A 21,497-nucleotide genomic window follows, 5' to 3' on the forward strand; every position below is an offset into this window, starting at 1 on the left:
GCAACATCGGTGCCTCCGTCCTTCCTCACACTACACAGTGGTGACAGTTTTAACAGGCGCTACCTGGAAAACTTTCTCCCCGAGCCGACAGCTCCGGTGAGTTTCCGTGGTTACCTACGGTCACGCTGCCACTGAACGTAAAAAATGGCGATGCAACATGGCAGCCAAGGTTCGGTGCGCCCCCCCTTGTATAATTGTAACGACTTGTAACAACTCATTCTAAAGTACGAGAAAGCTTTCATTTGTATGCGGGTGTGATTCGACTATAGTGAAATGCGTATTATGAAAGCAATATTTGATTTTTGCTAATAAAAAGCCAAATAAGTTACATACTGGGGCTTTAATAAAGTGAAAAGACAAGATATTAGTAACTATCAGTTAACATCATTGGCCAGTTTATCTAACATGTTTAAAAAGTATGGCACTGAATTGGATTTTATAGTAATAACTGATATTCAATAAAATACATGGAATCAAACATGGTCATGACTGATTGACAGGGTAGTGATCCAATCATGACAACGCTGTTCTCAGCCTGAGCTCATACTGGGTAATATTAGATATTCATTTTATGTTTTATAAACATGAAATAAAAAACACTCAAGTCAAGTCCCAAGTCTTTCATATTCTGTCAAGTCAAAGTCACAAGTCATCAAAACAACAACTTGAGTCAAAGCCACAATGACTCTAACACTTCAAAACAGGCTGCTTCAGCACATTTTAGAGCAGCCATTTAATTCCAACAATGGGATTAGGTTTAAAGATGTTGTTACTTTGAAAGCGACACCTCCTGTGTTTTCAATGAATGTCAAGGTCTGACAGTGCAGCTCAGGGTTGGCCAGTGTTTCGGGCTGCTGCATCCAGGCAAACATTTGCAGTAGGAATTGATTTAACATGTTGCTGCCGGTATAGAGGGATTATCTGTTTACCAACAAATCAGGATGCGTGCGCAACCTGACTGCAGAAAGAACCGGTTGTCATGGTTACCTCTATGGATCTAGTGTAGTCAAAGCGGTGTTAGCTAGCGATGTTGTCAGCGTACTACAACAGTTTATCACCTACTGATGTAGTGTGTGTTTTATACATAGACTGTTTTATAGTTTTATAACGGCAGGAAAAAAAAAAAAACGTCAGGACGGAGGATCGAGTTTGTACCGCGGCAACGGAAACTCAGCCCCGGGACAAGCCACGGATACTCACAGCACGGCGTCGGTCAGCGGTAAAAACAACACTGTCACTGTGCATCCCTAACGTTACCTACAGCTATTTAACAGACAATCATGTTCAGGAAAACACTCACGATTACAAAACTCAGTGACTGTGAGGACTGATGCTGCCTGGTCAGAGAGGGAAGAGGACGGACCTGTCTAAAGTCTGGAACAACTGCATAACGTAACTGTAACGTTACGTGCATGGCTGAGTATGTACCGGTAATGTAAAACAATGTAGCTTAACGTTAATTAATGTCAGCTTGCTTTCCATTAGTATGTGACCTCGTCTTCAGTCACTGTCGTAGTAAACATTTCACAACTCATTCGCTGCAGTTCTCCAGCTGTGCCTGTGGGCATATCTAGCTTTATCACCATTCAAACCAACGTATCTAGCACGTTATATTGCTCGAAATTAATCGCCAATGTACTATTTTCTCTCTCGTTTGCCTTGAAAGGGGTGCGAGTTGACGGTATTCCGTAAATTTTGCGCGTTTTGTTATTTTTATCAAAACAATTAGTGCAACTAACAGCACAAAAAGACCTGATCACGGCTCTTGCTGCTCTCTTTCTGCAGGCGACATGCGCAGTAGAACGTCTGTGACGTAGGCTGGTAATCCCTCTATAGGCAGCACTGATGTACGACTACTGCTGCTGGCAACACTATTAGAGTTTGCAGCGTTTAGAGGAGTTACATGGAGACGCTTCATCACAGCCGGCAATAACCCAAACAAAATATGAGCTTGCTGGCTTTTTTTTTTTTTTTTTTACAATTAGGCTACTTCTAATGTCCAATTCTTTCACCACTTGTTTTTTCATTACATACATACAAATCATTTAGTCCAATGAAATGCTCCGTTACATAAAAACACTACACAAAACTGCTCAAAGGAAGTTCTAAAAACACAATGCAAACTAATGTGGTAATTCTGGCTTTGCATCTGTACTGTATTTACTTAAACCATAACAGGACCAGAATGTACTTTCCCTGCTGGACTGAACACATATTGAAATAAAGTGAGACATGATCACAAAACTGAGAGACATGAACCAGGCCTGTTGCGTTGGACCACTTTATCCCCCATTGACTACAAAGAGGGAATCTGTGTTCCCTGCTCTTATATTTATGCTAATACACATTAGGATGAAATGGAAGAATCTTGAAGTGTTAGAGTGCATGCTTCCTCTCATGCAGAATGGGCCTTTTAGACTGAGGATGCACTAGAGAATTCTGGGACAAGAAATATCATATTAAAAAAAAAAAAAGTCCAACAAGAGGAGAGCCCCTGATCAAAGCTTTGTCAGGACCAATGACATTTTGCTTGCTCATGATGGGAACGGTTGGGTCTCTGATCAATGTTATAAAGACTTTGGTCCAGAGCTGCTCTGTTTCAAACACGCCTCGACTTGGTTTTATAAACGACTTGACTTTTACCTACGAGTGGCAGGCTCGAAACATCCTTTAAAGTTATGATAGAATGAAGTATATTTTTATTGGGAGCAGCTACAGTGTTGCAATTTTTTTCTCTCTCTCTCTCTCTCTCTCTCTTTTTTTTGTGTTTTTTTAAAGTATTTTTTTTGGCTTTTGCCTTTATTTGATAGCACATAGTATAGATAGACAGGGTTAGGGTTAGGGGTTAGGCAGAGAGAGGGGAACGACATGCAGGAAAGGGCCGCCCGACACGGGACTCGAACCGGGGCCGCCCGCGGTGAGGACCGCAGCCTCCACACGGACGGCCGCTTCAACCACCACGCCACGCACCGCCCCTCTCTTTTTGTTTTTACCATTATCCTTGCATAATATCATAATAACTGCAAGTTAATATTTTTCTTCAAAACTTACAAGTTGGTCACTTGTAGGATTCAAGCTATTTAACATGACATGTTTCAACCAAACAACTGCAGTTATCATCTGTTTGTGGAAACAGCAGCTCCAGTCTAACCGTGTTACAGAAGTGTTCTGCTATCCGTCCTCATCCATCACACACTCGCCTGTTGTACAATAGATCAAATGTAATTTAGGGGTAATGAAAATGTGTACCTCTCATCTCCACAAAAAAATATAGATTGAAGCATATGAAAATGAATCAGGCCCAGCCGACAAACAGCCCACACGCAACACATTACATCATTAATACAGATTACATCATTAATACAGAGCATATTATAGAGAGCAATCACCTCTCAGCCACATTACAGGTGCTACTGTAGCTTGGCAGGACGCAGCAGCAGCAGCAGCAGCCATGCAGCCTGCTTATCAGTGAGTGATGTCTGGCCATGGATGAACGAATGCTGCACATCAGTTTTCATATGAACCATACAGTGAAAAACGAGGCCCAGCATTGCTCTCATCATTCAGCACTGATCCAATAAAATGTCTTGTTGTTGGCAGCTCTCGATGCTACTCGTTTGTGGCGTTGAACGCTTTGGTAGAAAAATTTATTTGTAGTCGAACCAGGCCTAAAAGACCGAATAACAACGAGGCTAAAGAAGTGGATATCTGTTCTTCATCTCTGATTGAAAATCCTCCTTTGCTTGGTTTGTTGTTGGGTTTTTTTACATGTTAGATTACACGCTGAGACATCCTCATTACATAAGTTGCTAGGTAGGCCTACAGGCAGGATGAGGCCATATGTTTCCCACACATTATGCATACACTTTAATCAATTAACTTAATGCAGATGAGGTGATGAATATGCAATGGCGAACTGGGTGCTCTGGAAAGAAGGAAACTAATATTGAAGAGGTCGCCTGTGTTACACTAAATTCTAGGAAGAGAGAAAGCCTTTTCACCAACGCTACCAGATGTTACTAACCACACGTTCTGCTGGACAGAACCTACCAGGGCCTGGATAAAAATAACACAGGAAAGAAATGGAAAACCAAAACTCACCAGTTCAGCATCAATGAGGTTCAGTGGGAGAAGCTCATGTCTTGGCCTGCAGAGACAAAAAAGGACATACGGTAAGAAGGAGAGAGAATTTCATAAATCACAGAGACCTGAGTATGGACTTATTTGGCTGATATCTAAAACCCGGCAGTACAGTAGGAAGAACAGGAGCCCAGACGGAACCACACACAGAGATGAGCGCATACCACATCCCTGTGCCGCTGCACTGCCAAGGAAAACATGAAGTAAATCACAATATCGACAAAAGAGCTCGGAAGCAGTCGCGTTTCCACAATAGGAGCAGACTGACGCGTGGAGGGTTGTTGTGAGTCAACATGTTTTGAACATACTACCACGACACGGGGCCTGTCAGCTGGAGTCTGTCTGCGCTGCCACGTTCAGACTGTAGATCTCTCTGCGAGGATGACTGACAGCTTTATCATGGCTGCCGAGAGAAGGAACTGAGCTGCAATAAAAACATCAAAACAAACCGATAGAAGAGGAAGACAGCCGAGCTAATCAAGACCAGGCACATCTAATAGAGAGAGAGAGAAGAAAAAAAGCTGAACAAGAATAAATAAAGAGAGGAAATGAGCAAATGAGCACAAGCAATCAAGGCACGGAGATGCACAGTGAAGTGGAAGGCACAGGGATGGATTCCAAACAAAGTCCCGCTGGAATAAACCTCCAACAACCTTCAAGGAATTCAATATGCTGCTGGCAAGTGCGCTACTGTGAAAACATGCAAACAGAGAAAGGAGATTTTCTCACTTCATTGCTGTTTGGACCGAGCCCTACAGCTACATTCAGCCTCACCACAGAGCTGAAGGAATCCCAAAAGACAACACGGGGAAATGTGCGCCTCAGACACATTTCATAGACTAATCACCCTGAGATCTGTGGCTGCAACATTTGTGAACCCTGAAAAGCAACTGGCTGCGTGCGCCAGGGCGTCCTATAGCTCCTCCTCCTCTATTATACATTCTTTTTTTTTCCATCCAAGTCAAAATCTAGTTTTGTAGTTAGCCTGTCTTTGTAACTCAAAGCAAAGATTTTTATTCTGTCTGGCTAAATGCACACAGAAGATATTCACCGTACCTTAAAGCCATTCAATTCTGAGCAGTAAATTAAATCACAAGCCCCACCACCTGCGTTGCACACAGTAAAATACATGTTATTCATCTCAAGCAGGACTCACTGGGGTGATTTCACTCAGCTCGGAATAAAAAGAAACCACGGGCTCACTGTGCGTGTGGTTACAGCTGCGTAATGGAGACTGTGGCGAGTTTGAGGCAAGGATTTAATTTCTTAAAGCGAGACAAAACTCTGCTATACAGATTCACCAAAGGACACTAATGGATATCAGTGATACCCAAAATGACATCAAATCTAATAATTTTCCAGCATGATGGTGTAAGCGCATCAGAGTCAATTTTGGTCCACAAAACACTGAAAGTAATACGAGCAGTAATAATCATGATCACAGTGCAGTGTTCAGAAAGAAAAAAGATAGGGATTATCATTATTAAAGCCCTGGTTGTGCTGCCATCCCATCCAGAAGAACAGCACTGCGCTTCCCTTAAAAAATAACCTGAAATTTCCATCCAAATGACTGACCACCGGGTGCACCGAAGACGTAACACTTTACAATGTCATCTAGTCCAAAAAAAGAAATTAATAAAGAAGAGCCCACCTGCACACCCTCAGTTAGCCTTTAAGCTTCTTAGTACACCTCTATTCATCAAAATGCTTCGCAGCCTGGGTTTAAGCCACAGGTACGGGATTGTTATTGTGTGAGGGAGGGTAATGTTTGCCTCTGTAATCAGCGGCGAAACGTTTACGCAGCAATGTCAATAAGCCAAAAGCAGAATTTGTTTTTCTTTACATAATGGAGGCGATCTTTCATGGTCAACAGAGGACAAACTCGGAAAGGGGGGGTGGGTGGGTAGGGGGGTGGGAGACAACCTTGTGTAATTTTACAATAATAGACGCTGACACACCTCTGTGGGTCCATGTCCAAAAAGCCAGTTGAGATAAGATACAGTCACATTAACAAAAGACTATATAACACACCTGTGATGCATGTTACAGGAACAAAAGGCTCCTCTGCAAACACACAAGGTGGATGGAGCATGTCGCTGTGTGAGCAGGTGGAGGAGAGCGCTGCAACAAGTTAGTGAAGCCATAATCTAAACCCATTCATCAATTAATTTTTGGAGGGGCTGACGGCCCAAGTAAAAAAAAAAAAAAAAACCTTGAACAAAACAACACATTACTGGCTATTTGAACAGCACACAAGCCTGTGGGTTATTCCTGAACAAATAACACTCTGCCTCCTGGGTGTATGTGAAAAAACAGGTGATGAAAATAGAAACCCGCTGTCTGACTACATGTCAAACTAAGCAACGCTGTCATTTGCTCTAGAATCAAATAGACTTTTAACAGATAAATATGTGTGCATGTCTAATAATAAAAACGAGATGTTCCAGACAGCAAACTGACATCGATTTAACCTGGAATCAACACTGAGATGATCTAATATTCAGCTTTTGATGCAGGTGGAGTGAATTGCAAACATCATTTTGACAATTATAACACCAGAGATGACTTGGACTTATTCTGCCAGACACAAAACAGTTCCTGCAGTAAAACTAGCAGTGTGGCTCAGTGACACCTTGCTCTGTGGGATGGATGTATGCACAGCAGCTGCAGCTGATTGACTGAACCTCAGCCTGCCGCCCAGCAGCAGCAGCAGCAGCAGGCGGCTGTGGATGCAACATCATAAATTAACTCAAATTATCTGGCGAGTCAATAAGCTGAAAATATCACAGCGCGGTGAACCGTGAAGTACACACACCTGTGCAAATGTAGGAGCAGAAATTAAAAATAAAAACCACACACAGCCCGGTCTGCGCCGCTCATCAGCCCTCGTTGACTTTTACCGTTACTGCCACCGTGCAGTGTGGCTGTCATCGGGCTGGCTGCTGTTCTGTCCCGCTGCAGCTAGCTCCGCTGGCTAACCTCCCAGCCGTCGGAAACATCAATAAGACCGCATTTCATCAAGTTTTCAGGCGGCTCTGACTCCCCCCTCCCTCTGCCCCCCTCCCCCTCTCTAGTGTATCGTATTTACCTGGAAGGGGAGTCACAGCACCGGGCGAAGCGACAGCAAAGAACCGCTGTCAAATTGTTAAAGCTCCATTACAATGCGTCTGGCTAGCTAGCTAGCAAAAGCTACAGTCTCCAGCTGTGTGTGTGTGTGACAGGGGGAGGATGTGTATGTGTGTGATATCTGAATGTGAATGATGCCGAGCAGGATTTGGCGTGAGCCTGTGGAAGCTAGCGTGATGGAGTGGAAATGCAAGGTCCTGCTCCCACAGCAGCAGCAGCATCCGTGTGTCACACAGTGTGCGTGGACCGGAGCGGCTCCACGATATAAACTCTCTATGTTCCACTCACACAGACGCTTTAAAACAAAAATAGCTGCGTGTTTGTTTCTTACGTGATTTCGGTGCTGGAGACGGGGGGACGGGGTTTTAATCCGGCGGCGGTGAGAAATGATGCTGTGCAGAGTCCGGCTCGGGGTTTTTCTCAGTGTGCGGCTGGCTGCCTGTCCGAGTCCGAGTCCTCCAGCTGCTGCTGCTGCTGCTGCTGCGGCTCTATCCCGTGTCCCTCCGCCGGTCGGCTCTGTGTCTCTGTCCCGCTGCTCTTGTACCACTCGCCCTCCAGTGGAGACTGAACGGCCCTGATGCGCTTTGATTAGGAACCCCTCATTAACTCGGCGGCAGCGCGCGCGCCCCTCCCCTCTCCGCCGCCACCACTGAACGTGCCTGCGCGTGAATGGTCTCCGTGCGCGCGCGCGCGTCTCTCTCTTTTTGTGTATATGTGCGTGTGAGTGTACTGTATGTGTGTGTGTGCAAACGAGTGAATGAGTGTGTGTGCCTTGGGTTGACAGAGTGACTCATCCAGCAGATCCAGATCCAGCTCCTCCCTGCTCCTCAACAGCTGACTACTGTAGCCCGCCATGCGTTCACACCATGGTACACACACACACACACACACACACACACACACACACACACACACACACACACACACACACATGGGTGCAGATCCCGGGGGAAGGGGGGGACATTCATGAAAAACATGAATTGCCCCCCCCCCCCCCCCCCCCAATAAAAAATACCCTACATTATTCAAAATTGAACAAATGTAGCTATTTTCAGACTTCACATTCTTCACATTTTAGATTCACATCTAAAAAGAAATGATTGAAATGGTGGAACAAATAATGTTTGACAAATATATTTCTGACTCCATATTCCATCTCTGGTCTCCTCCACTATAATGCAAATGAATGGGTAGCAGGCTTTAAAAAAAAAAACAACCCCCTCAATCTTAGGGCTTCATATTGATATTCATCCAAATCATGCATAAAGTAGTCCCATACACTGGGAGAAAAGGAAGATGGTGAGAAGAATTGGGGATCTGGGAAGGCGAAAGATAAGGACGTGAGAAGATATTATATGTCCGAGACCCTTAAAATTATAATTTACTAATATAACAGCAGTGATACCGCTGTTGGCTGTTTAGGACAAATAAACAAGAAAGGTATAAGCACAATACATGATTCCCTGTGCAGTACTTTTTGAATGATATGCTGAGCCTCTACCAAGTTGTGATTTATGGCGGCATGTTATGAGCTGCATACGGGCAAAAAAAAAAATCATTTTTGTGTCCCCCCAATCCTGACATCAGATCTGCACCCCTGCACACACACACACAGGCTCTCTGTCCTCCCTTTGGAAAGACACAGCAGTGCTGCACCGCTCCACGCGCGCAGGCTGCCTGCCGTGTGTCTGTCTGTGTGTGTGTCTGTCTGTGTGTGTGTGTGTGTGTGTGTGTGTGTGTGTGTGTGTGTGTGTGTGTGTGTGTGTGTGACTGCAGTGAGCACTGACTTTACTGCACGTTTACTTCCATCGATGGTATCACTCCGTTTATTGCAGGGATGCAGCTCAGGGTTTGCTGGGAGAAATAAAATTCATATTAATATGATGTATACAGCCTGTATGGAGATAACATCCTGTCTCCACACAGATGACTGACAGTTAGCCTATGCAGGAAATTAAATCATCCGTTTTTGCTGCCATTCAACTGTTGCTGTGATTTCAGGGCAAATCAGCTACAGTAATATGCACATTAAATATTGCCTCCAGTACAGGATAAAATGACCGGACAAGGTCTTGGAGGAGATTGAATGACATATATCATCATCTCTGGGAAATGGTTTTAAAACACTATAATTTAAAGGTTTTTTTCAGCAACAGTCTGAGAAGGAGATGAAGACATCCTGATATTTAGTCAAGGTTAAGCTCCCAAAATACTGGATCCATGATGCAGCTCCCACATTCTTTAAAAAAAATGTCTGTGCCCACAGTTTAGAAGGCATCAGTGGGACATTTTCTCTGACTTTAGAAACACATCAACTATTCTGGCAGGTCAAATAGTCCCACCCATGACGCTAACACAAATTCATGCTTTATATCAGCAGGGATCCTCTTTAAAAGCCAATCACAAATGTGCCAGAGAATATAAAATATACCTCCTGTGATTCTGAGTGTCGACAACTAAATGGTCTAAAAAGATACAGTACAATGGTGAGGAAAACCCTGCAGAGCAAGGACACTGTGTCTTTCCTCATCTGTTTAAAGGGGACATTTTGGATTTGAGGACATGGTGGTGGGGATAATATTAGATTCCAATCTGAACGTGATCCGGGCTAGATTAAGGTTAGGTTTAGTGTTAACATGATGTTAAGGTTTAGGATTAGGATATCTGAGGTTAAAGAGTTAGTTCAATTCAAGGCCAAGGATTTAACATACAGTCAGTGAAGATCCCGTCAGGTAGCACTGTCTGTAAATGTGTCCGTGTGTGTTTATGTGTCTATCTGTGTGTGTGTGTGTGTGTGTGTCTGCTCAGTGTACCTTCTAAACAGCACCCTGTGGTCCTCTCCTCTTCTGCTGTCCTGGTGTGCCTCATTAAAGCCCAGTTACAGGACACCTCCTCCTCCTCCTCCTCCTCCTCCTCCTCCTCTTCCTCCTCACAGATGGACAGACGCAGGGTGATAATATTCCTGGGAATTTGGAGGGGCGTCACTGTTTATATAACCCAGAGAATCTTATTAAAAAGCCGCTCTCCTTCCGTCCTGAACTCGGGGTTAATTAGCTCACTTCCTAGTCGCTGTTATGCATGGAGGCCTCTGAATGGTCACAGCGGTTGTTATGGGCGACCAGGCTCGTCTTATCTCCTGTTGCCTGTTGGGATTCCGCTGAGGAGCTGAGACCGAGAAGGACATAGTGTTTATGAAGTCTGGAAAACACACAGCTAAAATTTCCCACACACACGCACCTACACAAACACAAACACGTAGCAGATTTACACACAGAAAACCCCAGACAACACTGATATAAATGTGTAACAAGCTTTGAGAATTTGGTCAAGAATATACAAAAAAATATTGTGTGATCACTTGTCATGCTCCAGGAGAAATAGTTTGATATTACTGTGGCAGAAAACAAACTCGGTGCACACAGTAATATTCCCTTTCACAGTCTGATGCCAATCAATGTGAAGCGCAACAGAAGCTGAAGTGGATTTTCCAGTTGAATTGCAGTGATCCACTCCACTCCACTCCACTTTTTTTGGTACACGGAAATAGGCACAGGGCGTAGAATACAAACATACCCACAAGCATGTGCAGTACATGCATGTGCATATATTGTGTGTCCTCACCTGTGTAGTTAGGACACAGGTGGTCCTGCACAGGGGCCCGCATCACAGCAAATTTGCATGATTGAGAAGTGTTACCCTCAGAGACGAGTACTGACAGTTCAGAGCCTTCAGGTGGCAGACAGACGGTCCATCATGGAAGTGCTCAAATTCATGTTCCTATCAGGTTTTTTTTCAAAGATATTGTTACCTAGGAGATGAGAGGAAGTAGGTCATCAAGGCTTTCTCCCCACTTCCCCCTACCCCTGAGTGTGACATACATACATACATACATACATACATACATACATACATACATACATACATACATACATACATACATACATACATACATACATACATACATACGTACACACACTTACCAACATGCACACATCCACCCACTGATGCTCCCAATCACGCTCCTCTATAGCTGGATGTGCATCATTGTTTTGCACATCATCAGTATCAGTCCTCTGTGTTGCACTCTCATTCTCTTCCTCCACCATTATTATGGTATTGCCTTGCTGCAGAGGCTGTGGGTTAACAATGAAATCTCTATTTCAAGTCAAAACAATAAGCCATGACAGGACAGTGACAAGTAACACATCTGAAAGCAAACACGTTGCAAACAACCCACAATTACAGAGTGAATGAAGAAACAATAGGATGATAGCTCCACAGAGAGACTGTTTGATGACTGAATACATGAACGTGATGGAAAAACTCATACAACGATGAATGAATCACGGCATTTAAAAAATGAATCACATCCACAGTCATAAAAGGTGGAGATGCACAAACAAAAGTGACAACACAATATTAGTCTGACCAATGACAAATTAAAAGACACACAACTCCACTCCAGCAAAGTACAATAATAGCCACATTTATTTTAATTACAGGCAAATTCCCTTTACACTATATTTTTTTTTATCAACTTCATGTTTTATCCTTTATGTCATACATACATTTACATTTCCAGAGTGCATACACTTAGTTTGATGAGAAGGAGGAGGGAGTTAAAGAGAGTTAAATAAAGTGGTTCAAGACATAAAAGAAGGATGTCTCGCTTTTTTTATGAGACACATGTCAAATACTGCTCATCACAAGCATTACTCAGTAGTGGTACTGTACTAAAAAGTGCACACGGTCTATTCAATATCAGACAGCTTCATATAATATTATATAATGGCAATTTAAACAATGATGCATTTCACACATTCAACATCAAACAAGGCAAACCTATTCAAAGGCACAGGACTCTCACATCAATATCATCTTTTTAAAAAGTAGTTTGTACTTACATGTCAGGTAATCCTTCACTTTCAACATTTTTTTTTAAAGGAAAATCAGCTGAAACATGATATGATAGCAAACAACTCACCTGTGAGTTAAACGGTACTGGATATACTTAGAGAGTATTTGTTTTTTAATACTTCCTGATGGTCCAGTGCCATTTATCTCATACTTCCTTATGGTAGGTGAGTGGGAACAGTTCACATGTTAAAGAGGAAATAGCTCAGTTATTCATGAGATCATGTTAACGCTGGTGTTCTGCAGATGTAAACTGAGCGTTTGGGGTCTGCTTCAAAACAACTGAACTACATCCCCACAGATACAGATACCAAATAGTGGGTGAATATTGAGAATAATGCCAGTGGGTGACATATTTCCTGTTGTCCCATACAACTACTCTGTGTACTTGGAAAGTGCACAGACACACTCCCCTGTAGGTACACAGTGAACCAGTTAGAGGAAGGCCACTTCTCTAAAACTACAGCAGGATCCTCTTCTGTTTGAATGCCCTGGTTTAGTTCCAGGGGACAAAGGTAAAGAATACAATGAGCCACTTGTTAACTGGAGCCCGCTAATGTTGGATCTATGAAAAATGTGTGATGTTACTTATTTTAGTCCCGTTCAGCCACAGTGATGTATCAAAGCCACACTGGGTCAACTGTTTTGCAGGTTTAGTTAAATGTTTCAAAGAAAATAGATTTACATTTAATAAACATCTCTGCTACAGAGCTACTGTAACATTTACAGTTGTTCAAATACATGCAGATACTGTACAGCACAATTTCCCTTCACTTCCTCTCTGTGTCTCCGGGCAGAACTGCCCATGAACGATGCAAAAACTAGCCAAACAGAAAAAAAAGAAGAAGACTGCATAATATCATCGTGCCAAATATCATACAAACCAAATAATGGTTAAAAAAATTATGGTTTTAAAAACAAAAATAGCAGCAACACATAGGCTTAGTTCTGTGAGAACAAAATCGAGAACCAGCAAGCCACCAGTGCCTCTGGGTTAAAGGAAAAGAGTTACAGTTACGTAGTGAGCCTTCAGTGCAAATATGGAAGGGTGAGTCTAAATCTTATAAAGATGGAAGCTTTAAAGGCTGAATATGCAGTGGTTTCTTTACAGTACAAGTTGACTCCACTTAAATGACAATGTCCACTAAGTGAATTCAAAACCTTGGCACCACACACCTCACTGACCACTACTACTGTCAACATCATGATAATAAAAAATAATAAAAAGAAACTACTCTCTCTGTGCAATAGTTCAAGTAAATTATTTCCTGCAAATAGTTAGTGCTTTGTAACACATCCTGTGGCCGTACCGAAAGAGACGACAACATACAGGTAACATACAAATACACAAAAAGTACTATTTACATGAAATGGTTATTCCGGACAAGACTGCACTCTACGTAGAGAGGACCTCTACTCACCAATTCAGGCTCAGATTTGATCTAATCCTCCCATTGGTTAAAATTAGGGCCAAAGTTGGGGGCAGTCTCATCATAGATCTGTGGTCACAAACACATCCACCAATCAGTGTCCCAGTGTGAGGCAAAGCGAACCCAGGTCACATCTCTAAAGGGGCGTGTCGTATACGCGCTCCGACGAGCCCTCCTCCATGTCGTCCTCCGACTGCGACGCTTTGTGGTTGAGCTTCTCCGACGTGGAGGAGGAAACCAGGTTTCCGTGGACGCAGTCGTCGCTATGCTTGGCCTTGCTGCTGTCCTGAACAAATTCTTGGATCTCCACGGGTAGCCGGCGGAATTTGTCCTGATACTCCTGGTCCAGGTCGCTCTGGAGCTGCAGAGGAAGAAGATAAGAGTGCACATCAGTGAACTATACCAGAGAGTAACACAGCTACAAACAATTAAGCTACTACGCCAACTTGTGACCGAAAGGTCAAATTCCTGTGGAAGTTATGGAAACCAATCAACTACTTCTTTCTTCTTTTTATAAGATAGTGCCTTTGTTCCCTTGAGAAAGAGACAGGCTGATCTACAACCAACAGCGGAAGACCTTGGCTGTCATCACTTCACTTCTTCGTCTAAAGAACACGAAGGTGATAAAAGTGACCTAAGAAAGTTTAACATCCAGTTTTACTTTATTTGCATCATGGCCACAGGCAAAGCAGCTTTCAATAGGAGACTAAAGAGAACAATTACAGCTTCCCTGTTTACCAAGTGGACAGTCTGACATGTAACAGCCTCATTAAAGGAAAACACTCAATAAAAACCACATGTCCTCAATCCAGTCTAGACCATTAAGGACATGCTTTGGAAACTAGACAAAATGAGAGTAATTTATACAAGTGTTAGTCATGGAATAGAATATTCAACAACTGGGAACAACTGTAATATACCACTGAACTATTGTGTGAACACTATAGTCACTATTGTGGTAACCCAACAAGCACAAGCCAAATGCACACTCTTCTTTTTCTTTTACCACTGTTTTGGTTTCCACCGCCTACTAATGGAAATATCTGGCTCCATACTGTGACAGCTAAATGCTACTGTTGTCTGTTGTTTGGGGCTGGCCAAGCACGTCCAGAAAAACTGTTGCATAATGTGTCTGGAAACACCGGTGATGAGAGCGGTGCAAGCTGAAGACAGAGACGTTTTGTAAAAACCAAAGCAATGAGTTGAAAGATACAAAAGCTCTTATTTATATGTGAGCTGAAGGGAACTGTTCCCTTGCTATAGTAACTCTCTGTGTACTTGCCACAACTTTGCCAACAGACATATTCACATTTAAAATAGTGGCTGGAGCAGCTCTATAGGTTTCAGCCTTTACTGTTCGTGCTGTGCTGAGCTACAGATATTCTCCCATGACTCTTATCTGACGATCATTTTCTCATGAATTCATCTCTATTTCATAACATGCAACAGAGTCTGAAAATAGATTGGAGATAGAGCAGCAGATGGACAGATAGAGGCTGGTTTTGAACCTTGACATTCAGCACTGAATAGATACCTGGGTCAGCTGAGGTAGACCACCGTCCCCTTTGCAACCATCTACTATTATATATACACAACCTCCCCTCACTGAGAGACAGAAAGGAGAAGCTGTTTTCTCCCAGGCATAGACGCCCCCAATGATTACAGATGACAAGATTGTATTCATTTCATTGTGAGCCAATAATTGCTGTAATGCTGATTTCTCTGTTTAACTACCCGACTGGCTCCCACGGGAGAGCAGTAATTAAAAGAAAAGCTGCTAAGATGAATGGTGTCAGAGTCTCACAGCTCAATACACTCACGTCAGCATTATGAGGGATCGAAAATACCTGTGGGTTCTGAGAGGGTTTATCCAGGATCCATATTGTGTCTGAGAAGCCTCTGTAATCGAATCAGGGCCCACTTCAAACTCACTCCTAACTTCTGACTCGAAAGTGAACACAAACAATGGTAATAAAAAATGCATGATGGACTGACTCAGAGAGCAAAATCAGGTTTGGCTGTAGTGATTCTATTGATCCAAAGAGTTTGAGATGCTTCCCGAAACTTCAGACAAAGAAAGCTACTAAATATATAAAACTGAATTCCTCTAGATGGATAGAGGAGAGGAGAAGAGAGGAGAGGAGAGGAGAGGAGAGGAGAGGAGAGGAGAGGAGAGGAGAGGAGAGGAGAGGAGAGGAGAGGAGAGGAGAGAGGAGAGGAGAGGAGAGGAGAGGAGAGGGAATAAAGGTCAAGGACTGCCATAATGCTCTTGACTTTGCAATTTTCTGCCCTCTCCACTTCAGATGATGAGATTTCACATCAATTCCATTTGAGAGTACTCCATAGCAAATGAGAAAACCTGTTGCAGAGTACTTTATCTTGATAGCACCTAAATGCACTGCGATCTTAATTAGGTCAATAGTGTGCCATGATCATGAGTATGTAAGTTTGAGAATGGTCTCTGGACACAAACCTCAACAGCTTCTGAATTCCAACTGAAACGTATCCACATTAAGGACTGAAACCTCTATCAAGCATCAAATGACATTTCCATTTGTTTGGAACAGTTTGTAGATGATATCGAAAGCAAAAGTTTTCATTTAAATATTTCCATCAAAATGCAACATGCAACATTCAATACAACTCCTCAGAAATCAGCAAGTTACTTTTCCATCTTGTCAGACCTATTGCCTTCCACTGGATTCTCAAAATGACAATAAATGCAGTAGATTTGAAACGACGCAGTTAAGTGTAAAACAGTAAAGTGAAGCTGAGCCTCAATCAGTCAGACAACACCAACACTCTCTGTACTTGCTGCTCTCTTCAAGCTCTTTCCCATGTTTGGAGCAGTACAGTCGAGCCTGCAGAAGCCCCCAACAACCAACCACGCCATATCTCAAGGTCACCTTCTCTGAAACGTGCCTCCCCTCCTACTTCCTCCCTCCCGCCCTCCCTCCCTCAATCCCTCTCTCCCCTTTCTCCCTTCTTTTCTTTCTTTCTCACTCTCTCTGTGGGTCTCACAGAGCGGACATCCAGCACATCACAACCAGATGGCTAGAGATGCACCACAGCTCGTCTCTTTCTCTCTCTCCCTCTCTCCCTCTCTCTCCCCCGCTCTGCACTGCGCATGACCTACTTAGGGGTGGGACAGTCTGCAATGTGTGTGTGTGTGTGTGTGTGTGTCCATGTGCAGTCTGCCTTTACCCAGCCTGCTGAGGCACAAACACCCTCTGATTAAAGCTGTCATCTTTCTCCCATCTGATGACACCGTGGCACATGTGAAGGAGGTGGGAGCAGGGGGGGGGGGGGCAGAGGAGACTGAGGGGCACCAGGCGCTTCTCACAAAGACATGCGCATGTGTGTGTAATGTGTGTGTGTGTGTGTCTGCGGGCATCTTATGTAGGCTGTGTCCTGTGAATGTAATCAACGGCTCAGGAGCAAACAGTGAGGAGCGTCTGTCAGAGTTTGGCTGATGGGTGATAAAGACCGCACCGCGCTTTCATCAGGGGATTGCCTGAGTTATAAAAAAAAAAAAAAAAAAACAAAGAATGAGAGAACAGACAGCTCGAGCTGCAGCCGTTCAGGGAGGTTTCCTGATCACTGGCTTTTATGATCATCACCCTCCGTCTGAAATCATATCAGTCTGGCTGTGAGGAAATCTCCTCACAGGAGGACAGGAAACAGAGGACGAGCTTCCTGGAGCTGGTGGAGCTTAAAGGAGAATTCCGGTCATTTTTTACCCCTAAATCGTTGTCCTGATGGTCACCCAGTGTTGGGGAGAGCAAAAAACGCGACTAAAATTGATGCAGGCAAACCACAGTTACACCGTGGCTACCCGGCGCTAGCGATAGCGACAACGCTAACCTATGGGGCAATTTTTTCAACCACAACAAACACTCAAAAAACAATCAAATATCTATGGTACATGACTCGAATCCTTATGACACACCACTGAACTCATAAACTGTACAGTATAAACCGGTATAAACAGTAGAAACTTTGTGTTTTTGCATGTTATCACTGTGGAACGTCCTGGAAAGACATTACTATCCGATCACAGAGCGCCTGCTCTCCCAGCCACAGAAACAAACACTTTTTGTGATGATTTCTTTACAAAAATAAACGGTCTGAAATATTTTGGACATTACCACTGCACTGCTCCACCGTTTATTTTTGTAAAGGAATCATGACCATTATGACCGGAATTCTCCTTTAAGTTTTGGTTTAGTTTTTGTCACGCTAAATTAGACTGAACTCAATTCTGACTTCAAAAGCATCAAATCTTTGAAGTGTAATGAGGCCGACTGATGATTTCAAATTATGAACTTTGAGCTTGGTTGAAAGATAAAGTCATTTTGAGGGTGAATGATACCCGGCAACAGCAAGGTCGGACTATAGTGCATCTGTTTATTCTGTATGGTCATTTGTGGTTGTGCTTTGTATATACAACACACACACACATGTATATATAGTACATGTGTGTGTGGTCCAGTTTCTGTTTGGACACCAACCAGCAGCAGCAGTCATCCAGCCAGCTTTAAATCTGCCTCTCATCTCTGAAGACCTGTCATCCTGTCATCTGCCAACACACACACACACGCACACAAATTTCTGCCTTTCTTAAAATACAGCAGTCAGTGACCTTCTTCACCAGCTGTCCTCGTTTTGAGAAGCTATCGAGGGAAGCGGAGAAGGCCTCCAAAGAGCCAAATTAATTCTTTGCTTTGAGCCGTGACATAACGCCTGCTGCAGCACCACCCCAAAAAAAAAAAAGCCCTCGACTGGCATCGCGCTGCACCGCGTCTATAGCGTGCAGCTGCGCTAACTGTGGCTCGTCTCACAGACACACTAAGATGGTCTATGGGAGAAAAAAACAAAAAACGAGCCCCTCTGTCCTGCTGGTCGCTGCTCCTCGTCAACGAAGCTGTGGCATGGACCAAAGCCGCCACAGACAAGCCGTTAGACAGACGGTGTAATGTGTGTAGAGGTATGTGTGTCCTGACCTTGAGACACCCTGCATATACAAACACAGACCAATTAGGACAAATCCAACATCCCATGTCCAAGAGATGAGACAGGGTCGACACCTGTCAGCGTTACAGGATCTGAAGGAAAAGGGTTTTGTTGTGCTGTGCATGCAAGTTGTGTGTGTGTCTTTCTCTGAAGTAATGTGATAGAGTGAGAGCAGGAGGGACGGGGAATGCCATTCCCTCATTTATATTCTTTCCACTGTTTTGCGCATAACTATGAAAATACCCAATTCGAAAGGACATAGATAATGAAAGACAGAGAGAAGCAGCTGCTACTCACAAAGGGAGCTCTGTTTCTATCCCATCTACTAGATCTGTTTGTATCTGTGTCTGTGTGTGTGTGTGTGTGTGTGTGTGTCGGTGGCCTTTCCTGACTCCTCTCAGATAATTCATCTGCTTCTTTGCAGTGCTGCTGCTTTGCGTTTTTCTTAGATTATTCACTTCATGTTCAGGAATTTCAACAACACTCCTGCATACCTCCAGCACACATGTACGGTAAGCAGTGTTTCCCTAAAAGGCCAGGTTGAAGAGGAAACTCAACTGTGAAATGTGCTGGATCCAGATCCTACCAAAATTATATATATTATGTGTAGCACTTTTTAAACATTAATATCGAATTGTGAAATGGCAACTTTGTTTTATTATTTTGAACAAAAAAAGAGTGATGGGTAATTTTTAGTGACATTATTTTTCTTTTTTTTGTTATCAATTATTTATTTGTGTATGGGCCATTTAACAGTTACACACTCTAAACGTAATTTCCTTTTTTGTGTACATAGAATGCACAACATAAATCAGTGACAGTAAAAGAAAAAAAACACCCCTTGTCCCCTTGAAGCTACAAAAAATGGGAATTAGATATTACTGGTAGTACACCATGCCAAAAAAATCACACATTATTAGGTCATATCATATATTAACGTTCTTCTCACTTGCCCCATTTAGTCGGGCAGTCCATACAATATCCAAAAAGAGTAAGAGCCCACTGACGGAATGAATAATTTCCAGTGACATCATTTTCCTTTAACGTTGATGCCACTCGCGGTCAGCACAGCAACTAAAGCTGCAGACACAACACGGACACATCATCCATCACCAGCCTGTTGAGTTCTTATGGTGGATGTATTAGCAAACAGCTGCTTATTAACACACCCAGCAAATACTGAGCAACACTGGAATTCTTTTAAATGGTCCAGTCTGGTCTGCTGTGGTCTGGTCTGTGGGTTTATCTGAGAACAGGTGTTGGTGACAGGCTGAAGGAGAAGACGGAGGTAAAGGTGTGGGTCACATAAACACAACCATAAGATGATAGATGCTCTGCAGAGCTGAGGAAAACTTAAGAGTTCAGATATAATTACATGTCACAAGAAACCCTTTTCATATGTAGCAATTTGATCCTTTGTTGAGATAAAATATTTACCGGTGCAGCTTTAAACCCTGTTGCTTCCTGCCACGAGGAGAATGTCAGTTCTATCAGTGACGAGTATAAACACTGCAACCTGACTTCTCTCTTCTTCCAGTCTGCTGTTGCAGTGCGCTCTGAAAAAAACAGCCTGTTCAGCTCAAAGTGAATGCTCCATACTGAAGCTGACACCTCCATCAAACACAGTCCAGTATGTAATTACTCTATAGAGCCCCAAGAACCCCGTCCATTCTGCATCCACTGCCACGTTACCAGGTGGCAGAGTTTTGGAGCTGCTCTCCCTCTGCTTTACCTCCTCTTTCAATAAATAAAAGCTTGATGGCTCTGAAGCCAGAAGTGTGGAGAGGAGGACGGCTTCAGTGGTGAATGTTCCTCAGACAGAGCATAACCCTGGGGAGTTTCATTAGCACATGTGGGCATACATAATGAACACTCGTGCACTGATCTAAAATAGCAGCTAGCATAATAGAGGAGAGGAGTAACCAAGCGTGCAACACGTCTGCGCACTCACACAATGGATTTTACTTCACTGCCCCTGGATTGCACACAGTGTTCTCTGCGGATTTAGTGTGTGTGTGTGTGTATGTGTGTGTGTGTATGTATAGTCACAAGTGCATTATTGATGCAAACACGGCAGGCAGAGACGATGCAGATCAAAGCCTGTGATGAGGGAACACAGTGGCCAGTGGAAGAGAGAGAGGCTCATAGATGAGAAGAGAAGGCGGCTACGTACAGTACTTGCTCTCTTCCTCTTCAACTCCAGACCGCCATGTCTCTCCTCCAACCTGTTCGCCCCCCCCCCACCCCCCCTCTCCCACCCCCTTCCGCTCTCCATCCCTCCCCCTCCCCCCTGTTGCTGTCCTCCACCTCCAGGAACCAGCCCTGGGATTGCGTCATGAGGACTCAGTTCCAAATTAACAGATTGCAGAGAGTCATGAAGGAAGGATAGAGGAGGATATGAGAGGTGGGGAGGAGGTGAGTGGGGGACCCAAGTTTCCATGACGACCACACAGGACTCCTGCTTGTCGAACAAATGGGTGTGTGCGTGCATGTGAGTGTGGCTCTGTGTGTGGATTGGAGGCTTGCACGGTGGGGAGACACCGTCTCGTTTTTTCTCCTTATTTTCGTTCCGGTGAAAAACAATCAGCCCATCTCCTACAGTACGTAATAACGCACATTCGCACCATACATGCACACACACCAACGCACACTGTTGTGAAACATATTGCCTTATCACTATTTCATATCACAGCCAAACAATGTGTGAAGGGGGTGACTAGCACAGAGGAATTACAACATGCTTGGTAAGCCTTCAGTCTTTCCTTCTTCCTGGATTTCCATCGTATCTATTTTGGTTGAACAAAAACCTTGAACTGACCACAATGGCACAAAACTGAAAGTCAAACCATCCTATCAGAAACAGTCAGACTCCAA

General features: G+C 43.6%; 2 protein-coding genes across 2 annotated transcripts in view; both read right to left on the reverse strand.

The window, feature by feature from the left end:
- Positions 1 to 7,837, reverse strand: part of plcb4b (phospholipase C, beta 4b) — a 70,387-nt gene extending 62,550 nt beyond the window's left edge. The window contains exons 1-2 of the mRNA XM_084000698.1: positions 7,598 to 7,837; positions 4,102 to 4,147 (exon numbers count right to left, since the gene is read on the reverse strand). The gene's annotated coding sequence lies outside the window, so the exon portion shown is untranslated. The remainder of the gene's footprint in view (positions 1 to 4,101; positions 4,148 to 7,597) is intronic.
- Positions 7,838 to 11,831: 3,994 nt separating this feature from the next.
- The window catches only part of plcb1l (phospholipase C beta 1-like), a 125,933-nt gene continuing 116,267 nt past the window's right edge, over positions 11,832 to 21,497 (reverse strand). Inside the window, exon 33 of the mRNA XM_084000067.1 lies at positions 11,832 to 13,971. Within this exon, the coding sequence (XP_083856193.1) occupies positions 13,747 to 13,971 (225 nt within the window). The 3' untranslated portion in view covers positions 11,832 to 13,746. The remainder of the gene's footprint in view (positions 13,972 to 21,497) is intronic.

Source organism: Trachurus trachurus, assembly GCF_905171665.1.
Source record: "Trachurus trachurus genome assembly, chromosome: 24".
NCBI lineage: Eukaryota > Metazoa > Chordata > Actinopteri > Carangiformes > Carangidae > Trachurus > Trachurus trachurus.